Source organism: Poecile atricapillus, chromosome 23, assembly GCF_030490865.1.
Source record: "Poecile atricapillus isolate bPoeAtr1 chromosome 23, bPoeAtr1.hap1, whole genome shotgun sequence".
Taxonomy (NCBI): Eukaryota; Metazoa; Chordata; class Aves; order Passeriformes; family Paridae; genus Poecile; species Poecile atricapillus.
Genome location: NC_081271.1, coordinates 2,830,546 through 2,842,563, shown reverse-complemented (window position 1 = coordinate 2,842,563; position 12,018 = coordinate 2,830,546). Strand labels below are relative to the sequence as shown.

At 57.8% G+C, this 12,018-nt stretch overlaps 1 protein-coding gene across 2 annotated transcripts; it reads right to left on the bottom strand.

Moving 5' to 3' along the window:
* Positions 1-407: 407 nt before the first annotated feature.
* FRS3 (fibroblast growth factor receptor substrate 3) lies at positions 408-10,247 on the bottom strand. 2 transcript variants are annotated; one of them, XM_058856065.1, is made up of 7 exons: positions 10,006-10,247; positions 6,821-6,947; positions 6,551-6,639; positions 5,483-5,669; positions 2,748-2,909; positions 2,123-2,274; positions 408-1,295 (listed from the first exon to the last, which is right to left on the bottom strand). In XM_058856065.1, exons 3-7 carry the CDS (start codon positions 6,614-6,616, stop codon positions 408-410), a joined length of 1,455 nt encoding a protein of 484 aa, XP_058712048.1. In that variant the 5' UTR covers positions 6,617-6,639; positions 6,821-6,947; positions 10,006-10,247. The 2 variants fall into 2 exon arrangements, with proteins under 2 accessions (XP_058712048.1, XP_058712049.1); XM_058856066.1 differs by having other exon boundaries at positions 450-1,197.
* Positions 10,248-12,018: the final 1,771 nt, after the last annotated feature.

Here is a 12,018-nt window from a genome sequence, read left to right as displayed (position 1 = left end):
GCACCACTGGAACCACAAGGCAAACCCCAGCTCTGGAGTGGCCTCACTGCAGAGCTCTCCTGGAGATGTGAAATCCACGGGGAATGGGCTCCATTTGCACCGAGCTCCTGAAGCAGCTCAGTTTTGGGAGCTTTAATGTTTGTTTTTTTTCCCCCCTGTGGCACTGCCCAGCTCTGGCTCTGCCCTGTCCCACCCCAGGCTGTGCCACCTCCCGGCCTGGAACTCAACCCTCAGAGTCACCAAACATCCCACAAGGCTTGAAAAACGAGCAACACAGAGAGGGGAGGACGGACGGACGGACGGACGGACAGACGAGCCTCAACAGCAGCAGCTGCAGGAGCCACAGCGGGCAGGACACAGCGAGGGACAGGGACCAAAGCGTGACCCAGGGCTGGCACTCGGGCCCCTCACAGGGGCAGGTCAGTGCTGTTGTGCCGCGTTTTCCTCGAGGTGCCATCGTCCCTGGGCAGGGCCCGCTGCAGGCTGGACATGGCCGCCGTCTTTTTGAGGTCGATGACGGCGTACGAGTCGGTGCGGCGGGCAGCGGGGCTGGCGGGAGGTGCCAGCCGGGGCTCCTGGTGGCCCTTGCAGGGCTCAGGCTCCAGCTCCACCTGGATGTAGTTGAGCTGCCGTGGAGGCTCCGGGCAGGGCCGGGGGAAGTCGAAGCTGAAGACGTTGGGCAGGCGGCTGCGCCGGGCTCGGGGCAGGAAGGAGCGGCGCGGCTGCAGGGCCGCGCTCTCCGAGCCCATGGAATTCTGCAGCGGCTCCTCCTCGCCGGCCTCGGAGAAGCCATTGGGGGACGGTGTGGGTGCCGTGCCGCCATCCTCGTCCCTGTGCCGGCCCGGCTGCAGCTCCCACACCGGCGGCAGCGCCGGCAGGTTCTCGTAGTGCAGCAGGGCCGAGCGGCGCTGGCTGCGGCTCCCGTCCTCCCGGGCCGCCTTGGAGCGGCCAGCCCGGCACAGGGACGAGGTGCCGGGGGCCACCAGCCCGTTGAGGTTCTCGTAGACGCACTGTGGGGACGGACACCCCTCCTGACACTCGTTGTTGTTGTTGTTGGGGGGACAGAGGTGCGCCCGGCATTCCCGGGGGTGCCGGCACAGCCGGCGGTAGCCGGAGCTGGGAGCCAGCACGAATTTCACCTCCCCTGGCTGCAGGAAGACCTGGGGGTTGCGGTCTTCCAGGGAGCAGCTGTGGTTCCTAGGGGGGAAAGGAGGGTGGGCTTCAGGCAAGGAGTGCATACAGTGCCGGCCCCTCGGCTCCGGCTCCCCGGTGGCCGTGTTGACGTAGGTGTGGGACTGCAAGGAGAGAAGCAGAGGGACAGTGAAAGGAGGAGACAGCAGAGACCAGAGCAAAGCAGCTGAGAAACCACTAGGAGAAAGGAATTTATCAGTGGCTGACAAGAAAAAGAGGATTTTGGAAGTTGGGAAGGTTTTGGGATGCAAAATGTAGAAGTTGGTTTGGGTTTTGTGGGCTGGGAGAGAGGCAGAGTCCTGCTGCAGATACACACCGTGTGTCCACATGGATGGACAGCAGCAGGAATTTCCTCATGGAAAGGGCGGTCAGGCTTTGGAAGGGGCTGCCCAGGGAGGTTTGGAGTCCCCATCCCTGGAGGTGGCACCTGGAGGTGGCACTCAGGGCTCAGGATGGGGATTGGGAACAGCTTGGGTTTAATCTTTTCCCAGGTCTTTTCCAGCCCCACTGATTCTGGGGTTCTGTGTCACATCTCACAAACTCTCTCCTCGAGTGGCTCACAGCTGATCCCACAACCCTCACACCTGCCCAGCCTGCCCTGGGGGTGGCTCAGACCAGCTGGGTTTTGTAGGAAAAAAATCTAAAAATTCTACAAAACTGCGAGCAAAGAGCTGAACCTCAAAAACAAAAAAGGGTCTGAATTTAGGGGTTGTGTGACAGCTGACAGATAATTCCCACCCAAACACCAGTGGGTTGAGCATAGGACCCAGATTTTTTGGACAGAACACCAGTTCTAGTAAAGTGTCAAAGAGCAGGAGCCTCCAGAAGCAAAATGAAAGAGAATAAAAAGAGTGACAAGGTGTGAGGATCCCCTGAGCTTTGAGTGAGGGAAACCCAGAATTGCACCCAGGGGAGTTTAGGATGGGTTTACCTGCTCCTCAGGCCCCAGGAGGGGGTGGGTAGAGTCTTCCCCCACAGAGGAATGCCTCAGGCTGCTCACTGAGGGGTGCCGGGCTGCAGAGAAGGACAGGGATTCTCCAGGGAAGTTGTGAAATCCATTGGGAAGTCCAGTGTAGCCCAGACCTGTGAGGGAATCAAGGCAGAGAAGCATTAAATTGGTACAAAATAGAATTATTACACTTTGAGAGTGAGCTGGGCTCTTCTGGACACCCTGGAAGGTAAAACCAGCCTGTCCAGGGCCATCCCAGGGCTGGAGCACACACACAAGGACCAGGCCCTCCTTTAAATCGAAGGAATTCCTCATGGAGACAGGAATTGAGCCATTCCAGATGTGGTTTCCTGCAGAAACCACCTGACCCTTAGTTCTGCTCAGGAGAGGCCACTTGGCAGTGGTGGCCTGGACAAATGCAGCTGAGGGGTGACAGCCCTGACTGCTTGAAGGGCTTTTCACGATTTCCTCAGAAACCAAATCCCACACTGGGGCCTTAACACAGGAGCAACCCTGGGAGAGATCCAGGGGCAGTTTGATGGGACCCCCCCTGTCACCCCCAGCCCCGTGTCCCCTGTCCTGTCCCCACACACTGATGGGCTCGTACTGGAGGGGCGCTGGGGGCTGCGGGCCCGCTCCCGATCCGAGGGGTGGCTGTTCCTGGTCAGCACCACCGGCTCCTCCACCACGTTGATGCTGTTGCACTGCATCAGGTCCTGCAGCAGGTTGAAGATCTCCTCTGCTCGGGAGCACTTGAAGGCAAAAATTCCTGCCAGGGACAGAGAGGAGGGTCAGAACAGAGAGGAAATGATCCTGCTTTAAAAATATGTGTTATTCCCACTTCTAAGTGAATTCTGATCTGCTGTTGTTTAACACCATCAGGCCACAGGAAAACAAGCAACAACCCTGTGGATTATTTGGGAAATAACACCAGAAATCACAGAATACAGAATGGTTTGGGTAGGAAGAGACCTCAAAGATCAGCCAGTTCCACTCCCAGCCTGCCACGAGCCCAGAGCTCCACACAGCCTGGCTTTAAACCCCCTCAGTGCTGGAATCTCACAGCACACGGGTGTGGAGGGCCAGGGGAACTGCTCACCTCTCCTGTCTGAACTCCCCTGGCACCCACTCCATCCTTTCCCAGGGGAAAATCCAGGCAGTGACTCCTTAAAGCTGGACCGGGCCCTGTGCATGGGAGGGAGGGACGGGAACGTCACGTTTTTAAAAATCTCTGGGATTGAGGAGTCTCTCCCCAAAGGAGCAGCCCAGCCCAGGAGCCAATCCCAGGCTGGCACACGCACACACCAAACCATGGCAACAGGAACAGCCTGGCAACAAGGGCTGCTCCCAAAGATCCACGTTTTCCACCTTCTGGCAAAAAAAAAAAAGAATCCAGCTGGATCTGCCTTGCATCAGGTGGGGAGCAGCATCAGCAAGGAGGGCTCCAGGTGAAATTAATAAGCAGGATAAAATCCTGCAAGGAAGGGAGGAAACAAAACACATCATCCCTCTCATTTCTGCTTAAAGAGTGCCTGATAAAAATTCTGCAGGGTGTGAGAGCTCTGCTTCATCCCCTCTGCCTGGACCTGAACAGAACCAAACCACGCAGAGGGCAGAATTTTTATCTCTGGATTAAATTGTCACCACTGATCCTCACCCTGCAAAAGGCAAAGCAGAAACCCAAGGACAAATTCCCTGATAGGAGTGGAAAACCCCATTAAAATAAATATTAAAGAGCAGCAGATGCCAGAGCAGATTCACACAGACCCTGAGCACTCAGGGGAGTCCTTTTGGAGTTTACAAACACATTAACAGAATGAGGAAACAACTTCTTTTTTTTTCTCTCCCAGGAGATGCAGATGCCAAGGAAATGTTCAGCTCTTTTTGAAAGCAACAGACTGGTGGAGGAACCAAGAGGCACCATTGTAAAACTCATTCCTCTGTTCCCAGACTATTCCCAGTGCTGCTGGTGACTTGGCATCAGCTCCTGGGTGAGTCACTTCCCTCTCCATGCTCACAACATCAGGGAAATGTGGGATTCCTTTTCCTCTGTCACAAAGTGCTGCCAGACCCAAAACTGGAGCTCTGGGTAGAACCAAGGTGGGGGAAAAGCACTGAGGAAAACAAAACTCAAAACTCAAACAAAAGCTGCTCTGTGGAATAAATAACCCTAAATTATGGGGAAAGGTGCAGGTGCTGCTTTATCCTGAGTTGAAAGATGCTTAACAAAGTCCTGCAAATGCTTTTAAGCTCCTGAGGAAGGCCCAGCAAACCCTCCTGCCCCAACTGGGGCACCAAAGCACGGAGTAACAACCCCAAAAATGCTTCACCAGTATCCCCAGGAGCACCAGCAGGGCAAGGCCATCAGATTTCTGCCAAACTTAACACTTTTAACACAGGTGTATCCTTGGAAAGGCTTTTAATTTTAATACTATTTAGTATTATTTTATTTATTTTTAATATAATAATATTATTTTATTTATTTTTAAATTTTAAGTTTTAAACTATTATTTTATTAATATTATCATTAACTTTTCATTCTTTTAATAAACCCTGACTTGATTCCTTTAACTCTGTCCAGCCTCTGTTCTAGGGAGCCTCCCAAGATGTCATGGGGAGAGAAAACTCAGCATTGCTGCCCCCAGGGATCCCCTGAAACACTGACCCTGCCCCAGAGATCCCCAGGGATCCCCTGAAACACTGACCCTGCCCCAGAGATCCCCTGAAACACTGACCCTGCCCCAGAGATCCCCTAAAACACTGACCCTGCCCCAGGGATCCCCCAGGCACTGACCCTGCCCCAGAGATCCCCAGGGATCCCCTGAAACACTGACCCTGCCCCAGAGATCCCCAGGGATCCCCTGAAACACTGACCCTGCCCCAGAGATCCTCAGGGATCCCCTGAAACACTGACCCTGCCCCAGAGATCCCCTAAAACACTGACCCTGCCCCAGGGATCCCCAGGGAGCCCCAGAGATCCCCAGAGGTGCCCAGGGACCCCCAGGCACTGACCCTGCCCCAGGGATCCCCTGAATCACTGACCCTGCCCCAGGGATCCCCAGAGATCCCCCGAGATCCCCAGGGATCCCCTGGAACACTGACCCTGCCCCAGGGATCCCCAGAGATCCCCCGAGATCCCCAGGGATCCCCTGGAACACTGACCCTGCCCCAGGGATCCCCAGAGATCCCCAGAGATCCCCAGGGATCCCCTGAATCACTGACCCTGCCCCAGAGATCCCCAGAGATCCCCCGAGATCCCCAGGGATCCCCTGAATCACTGACCCTGCCCCAGAGATCCCCAGAGATCCCCCGAGATCCCCAGGGATCCCCTGAATCACTGACCCTGGCCGGTGTGGCAGCGGCGGCCGCTCTCGAAGGAGAAGAGGTTGGAGTCGAAGCCGTAGCGGCGCAGGCTCAGGTAGGGCCACCTGACGGCGTCGCGCTTGTGCGTGTGCAGGATGAGCTCCCTCTGCGTCAGCTCCATCACCCCCGAGCCCAGCTCGTGCCCCTCATCGTCCACGTTGGTCACCTGCAGGGGACACAGCGGGGAAATCAGAGCCACGGATCAGCTCAGCTGGGAAAGGGCTCTGGGAGCAGCCAGTTCAAATCTCTGCTTTCACTGCCAGGTGGACACTGAGGGCTGGGGAAATCCCTGGGCAATTGCAAGGCCTGAATGTGTTTTCCATGAGGAAATTCCTCCTGATTTCCAGCCTAAATCTCCTCTGGTGCAGCTGTTCTCTCTCATCCTGTCCCTGTTCCCTGGGGTAAGATCCCAAATCATCCCCTGGTTGTCCCCTCCTGTCAGGGAGTTGTGGAATCAGAAGATCCCTCCTGAGGCTCCTTCCCCAGCTCCCTCAGGACTCTCCAGTCCCTTCCTCAGCTCCATTCCCTTCCCTGGATATGCTCCAGCCCCAAAATGTCTCACTTGCCCAGAGCTGGACTGGGCCCTCCAGGTGCCCCTGAGCAGTGTCCAGCCCAGCCCAGCCACCAAGCTGGGCAATTCCATGGATTCCAATGGATTCCCCTCCATTTCCTGCTGCCTTTTCCCAGCTGGGAGCAGGGATTCATGGCTGGCAGGAGCTGTCAGCCCTGGAGCCCACGGGCTTGGCAGCTCAGCTGCTGTGGCTGAGCCCCGGCTCTGGAACACTGCCCTGAGCAATAAAAGGTTTTTCTCTCCAGTCCCCCATTTCCTTGCATTTCCCAAGCAGAGGCAATTTAGCAGCAAATACAAACACATTCACAGCAGGAGTTTCTTAAGGAAAGGGGGAATAAAACCCCGCCAAACCAGAAGTGATGAATTTGCAAATGCTCTGGAGGGATGTTTGTGTGCAGGGACAGAAGTTTGCTCTCGCCTTGTGCACTCAGAGCTGTCCCAGGCCCTCTGATGGGGTTGGAAGGGCAACAATTTACCTTGAATTTGGTGGGATGGTTGTCTGGGATGCTGTCTGTGCACAGACAGCTGCAGCAGCTCCCCATGACGCCAGGCAGAGAGGCAATCCCTGGGGACAGGACACAAATTGGGGCACAATCAGATTTCCAGGCAACTCTGCCACCCTCTCCCAGCATCTCCAGCTCTGCCCTCCCCCATCCCAGTGGGTTTGGAGCTCCAACTCTTTGCTCTGTTCCTTGATTAACGAGAGCTCTAAGTGCAACACTAATTAAAACCAACAGGTTTCTTACCATTAGGCAGTTGTTGGATTTGTGGAGGAGTGAGAAGGGATTCCCACTGCAGTCCTTCTAGCTCCCTCGGGACTTCATGGCAAGCAGGCTTCACCTAAAACACGAGGGGAACACTCCCATCTTCCACCTGCCAAGGAGAACACAATTAAAAAATTATAAAAGCAGAGAAAATTAGAAAGCAGGGGGTGGGAGAGTGACTGAACATCCCTTCAGACATCCCAAGGAAAACGGGTGCATTTTGTGTTTAATTAATTACATTTATATCAATGCAGAAAACTCTGCACAACAACGAAAAATACACAGCTGAAAAAAAAAAAAAATAAAAATAAATAAGAGACATTTTATTTCCTGGCTTTGGGATCCTACAGAGGAGTGGGCCCTGCCAGGGTGAAGAAAATAAAACTGAGCAGCCAGGGGTGGTGAGGCAGCTGCTGCTGAGGAATGTGAAGGTGCCTTCAGTGCAGGGAAGGTCCTTCGGGGTCAGAGAACCAGCAGCTGCTCTGCTTTGGAGTAGAAGCAAAAAAAAAAATGCCAGAAAACACAAAAACTCTGATATCTGATCCAGAAAACACAAAAACTCTGATATCTGACCCAAAAAACACAACAATTCTGATATCTGACCCAAAAAACACAACAATTCTGATATCTGACCCAGTCAGCGCGAGGATCAGACAGGCAGGAGTTGCACGCAGTGGGAGTGAGAAATACTCCTGGGTTTTTTAAATTAATAATAATAGTGAGAAATGTGAAATTCTGCTATCCCAGATGGGAACCTGGGCAGGTGACAGGGGATGATGCCAGGTGTGGCCTGAGAGCAGCTCAGTGTCTCCACCTGATCCAGCAGGACCCAGAGCCTGGCAGCAGGGAAATAAATGGCAATTTGGGAACCTCTTTACATTGGGAACCTCTTTCCACTGGAAACCTCTTTCCATTTGGAACCTCTTTCCATTGGGAGCCTCTTTTCATTGGGAATCTTTTTTCATTGAGAGCCTCTTTCCATTGGGAATCTTCTTCCATTGGAAGCCACTTTCCATTGGGAGCCTCTTTCCATAGGGAATCTCTTCCCATTGGGAACCTTTTTCCATTGGGAGCCTCTTCTCATTGGGAATTTCTTTCCATAGGAGGCCTCTTTCCACTGGAAACCCTTTTCCACTGGGAATCTCTTTCCATTGGGATTCTCCTTCCATTGGACCCTTTTTCCATTGGGAGCCTCTCCTTTTGCCATGCCAGAATCCACCTTCCCCCTCCTCCAAGTTAAACCAGGGATTGTGGAGTGGCAGAGCTGCCCTGGGCCCCTTCCAGTGTGGAGGGAGGAGGAAGAGCCCCACTTGAGCTGCCAAAGGGTCCCACTCCATTTTTACATCAAAACAGCTCATAAATCACCTCCCACCGCACTCTGTGCCGTCACTTTGGCCCTTGGAGAATTCCCCACCACGCCCCAACCCTGCCAAGAGCCCGGGAGAGGAAAGTTTCCTTCTGTGCAAGCTGAGAACAAACAAAGCCGGTGCCAGCTGCCCTCCTGCACACACCTGCCAGCCCTGCAGCACCACCAGCCCTTCCCTGGGCCACCCCACACCCTGCCCCTGCCAGCCTGCTTCTTTCCCTAGGCCAGCATGGATTTATTCTCCTCCCAGGCTTTGGTCAATAATTCAGCACAGATCCTGCTCCATGTGATCTGTGTCCTCTGTGGCTGTGCTCTCCCACCGCAGTGATTCCCTCGGGAATAACAGCTGGGAGAAAACATTCTGCCTTTGCCTCCTCTTTATTCCTCTCTCCCTCCACCCCCATCTACGAGGGGTCAGCCTGAAGTGCTGTGGCTTATCAAGGACAGCTTTTACAGTGAGAACTGAGCAAATGAACCAAAAAACCACCACCTGAACGCTCCCTCAGCGCTTCCCACTGCTCCTCGCTGGTGAATGTTTCATCAGCATCCCTTTCACACAGACACTGAGATTCCCGAGTCTCCAGGCTCCTGCTCTGCACTTCCAGCTCACCTTCTCACACCTGTTTGCCAGTTCAGAGCTCAGCCAGTCACTAAAACCACCCCAACAGCCCAGCACGGTCCCCACAGCAGGACTGGGTCCCTCCTAAGGCCACCTCCTAATCCCATTCCTGCCATGGACAGGGAAAATTTCCACTATCCCAGACTCCCAGGATCCCAACCTAAACCCTCCTCAGCCCTGCTTGGACCAGGCTCTCCCGAATTCCCAGCCTGCAGAAGCCCCTCGTGCCTTCACCCTCCTGCCAGCCCTTCTCTTAAACTCAGAGCTGGAGAAGAGGATCCCCCCCAACCCCAAAGGATCAGGGCACCCCAAAACCCCCCACACAGGGACACACGGACACCTGGCGTGGAAAAACACCTGGTCCCACATCCAGCCCTCCAGGACACGCAGGGACAGACCCAACACATCCTCCCAGGAAAAGGAGGGAGCAGGGGGGCAGGAGGGGCAAGGAGAAGGGGCTGGAGGAACGAGAAGAGGGATGGGGGATTCAGGAGGGGGCTGCAGGGAGGAAGAAGGGGATGGACAGAGGAGGAAAGGGATGGAGGGATGAAGAAGGGGATGCAGGGATGGAGAGCAGGATGCAGGGATGGGGAAGGGGATGCAGGGATGGGGAAAGGATGGGGCTGCAAGGATGAGGAGGATGGGGCTGCAGCGACATGGAAGGGGATGGAGGGACGAGGAAGAGGATGAAGGGATGAGGAAGGGGATGAAGGGATGAGGAAGGGGATGGAGGGATGAGGAAGAGGATGGAGGGATGAGGAAGGGGATGGAGGGATGAGGAAGGGGATGAAGGGATGAGGAAGGGGATGAAGGGATGAGGAAGGGGATGGAGGGATGAGGAAGAGGATGGAGGGATGAGGAAGGGGATGGAGGGATGAGGAAGGGGATGAAGGGATGAGGAAGGGGATGGAGGGATGAGGAAGGGGATGGAGGGATGAGGAAGGGGATGGAGGGATGAGGAAGGGGATGAAGGGATGAGGAAGGGGATGAAGGGATGAGGAAGGGGATGGAGGGATGAGGACGGGCCTGCAAAGCCCGTGGGAACGAGGGGCCTGAGGAAGGGGCGAGTCCCGGGGGGTACCGGGGAATTGGCTGCGAGGGCGGCCGGGGGAGCCCGGGGAGGGCACGAGGGGAGGGGACAGGGGGCGATGCCGCGGCCCCGCTCCAGGCGCGGCTCGGTACCTGAGGCGCTCCCGGCTCCGCCGTCCGGGAGCTGCGGCCCGGGGCCCCCGGCCCGGCCCTTCCCGGAGCCCGAAGCGTGTCGGAGCCCCCGGCCCGGCCCTTCCCGGGGACCGGAGCGTGTCGGGGCCCCCGGCCCGGCCCTGCCCCTGCCCGGCCCGGCGGGTCCGGGGGTCCCCGGTCGGGCCCGGAGCGATCGGGGCCGGGCCGGGCCCGCCGGAGCAGCGACACCGCGCGAGCGCCGCGGGGCCGCCAGGGGGCGCCAGGGGGGCGCGGCACCGCCGGGGGGCGGGGCAGGGTGGGCGGGGCCTCACGGTGGGCGGGGCTTGGGTGGGCGTGGTCTGGCTGAGGAGGATGGACGGGAGGGGTTTGGGGGGGGTCACTGAGAGGGTTTGGGGGTCTGGGGCAGGAGAGGGCACTTCGGGGGGTTTGGGGGTCTGGGGCAGGAGAGGGCACTTCGGGGGGTTTGGGGGTCTGGGGCAGGAGAGGGCACCTCGGGGGGTTTGGGGGTCTGGGGCAGGAGAGGGCACTTCGGGGGGTTTGGGGGTCTGAGGGAGGAGAGGGCACCTCGGGGGGTTTGGGGGTCTGGGGCAGGAGAGGGCACCTCGGGGGGTTTGGGGGTCTGGGGCAGGAGAGGGCACCTCGGGGTGTTTGGGGGTCTGAGGCAGGAGGGGGCGCTTCGGGGGGTTTGGGGGTCTGGGGCAGGAGAGGGCACTTCGGGGGGTTTGGGGGTCTGAGGGAGGAGAGGGCACCTCGGGGGGTTTGGGGGTCTGGGGCAGGAGAGGGCACCTCGGGGGGTTTGGGGGTCTGGGGCAGGAGAGGGCACCTCGGGGTGTTTGGGGGTCTGGGGCAGGAGGGGGCACTTCGGGGGGTTTGGGGGTCTGAGGGAGGAGAGGGCACCTCGGGGTGTTTGGGGGTCTGAGGCAGGAGGGGGCGCTTCGGGGGGTTTGGGGGTCTGGGGCAGGAGAGGGCACTTCGGGGGGTTTGGGGGTCTGAGGGAGGAGAGGGCGCTTCGGGGGGTTTGGGGGTCTGGGTTCGGGGGATGGTCGTGGGGATCAGTGGAGGGGAACTGAGGAGGGGTCTGGGGAAGGAGAGGGGCTGGGGGTCGGTGGAAGGGGATTTGGGGTTCGGGGGATGCTCGAGGGAGATCAGTGGTGGGGAACTGGGGAGGGGTCTGGGGAAGGAGGGGAGCTGGGGGTCGGTGGAAGGGGATTTGGGGTTGAGGGATGGTCGTGGGGGATCAGTGGTGGGGAACTGGGGAGGGATCTGGGGAAGGAGAGGGTCTGGGGGTCGGTGCAGGGGAATTGAGGGATCTGGGCTAGAGGGTCGCTCAAGGAAGGGTCAGTGGAGGGGGATTTTGCAGGGTCCGGGTTGGAGGGATGCCCTCGGGGGTGAGTGGAGGGGGATTTGAGCGGGGTCTGGAATAGAGGGAGACTTTAGAGGCGCATCGGGAGCTCTGGGGAAGGAGGGGGTTCGGGGGCTGAAGCTGTCACAGCGTCCCCATGCACGGCCCGGTGCCAGCAGAGCAGAGCACTAAAGCAGTGCCGGGGTCCCGCTGCACCCCCAGAACATCTCGGGGGCCTCCTGGCTGCCTGTGCTCAGGCTGTGCCGGATCCCGGCTGAGCCCAGAACGCCGCATTTGACCCGGCATGGGGCACAGCTCGGGGAGAGTTTACCCGAGCCGCAGATTTTACAATTTACAATTTCCATTCCACGATTTTCCAGTTCCACCCTCACCCAGGGCTCCGAGGTGGAGCTGCCGGACATCAGCCCTGCGTTCGGAGGGACAGGAGCTGCGGGTCCGAGCACGGAGCCAGCGAGCCGTGTCCTGCCCTCCGCGGGGACACCGCGGGGACACCGCGCTGCTCCGGGCTGTTGCCATGGAGCAGTGGCTGATGTCACCTCGGGAAAGCTGCGAGTGACCCGTCTGTCCCCGAGCAGGACTTTGCCCAGGAATCCTTCTGGGGAGGGATGGAGGAGCGTGGGGGGAGCAGGGGACGAGGGGGGGTCCTGTCA

What these genes read in the sequence shown, in the direction of transcription:
- FRS3 (XM_058856065.1), bottom strand. Translation starts at nt 6,616, where the DNA reads ATGGGGAGCTGCTGCAGCTGTCTGTGCACAGACAGCATCCCAGACAAC. An exon ending in CAGCCCCCAGCGCCCCTCCA is followed by an intron (nt 2,275 to 2,747) that starts GTACGAGCCCAT and finishes ATTCCCTCACAG; the next exon opens with GTCTGGGCTACACTGGACTT. An exon ending in TCCTGGGGCCTGAGGAGCAG is followed by an intron (nt 1,296 to 2,122) that starts GTAAACCCATCC and finishes CTCTCCTTGCAG; the next exon opens with TCCCACACCTACGTCAACAC.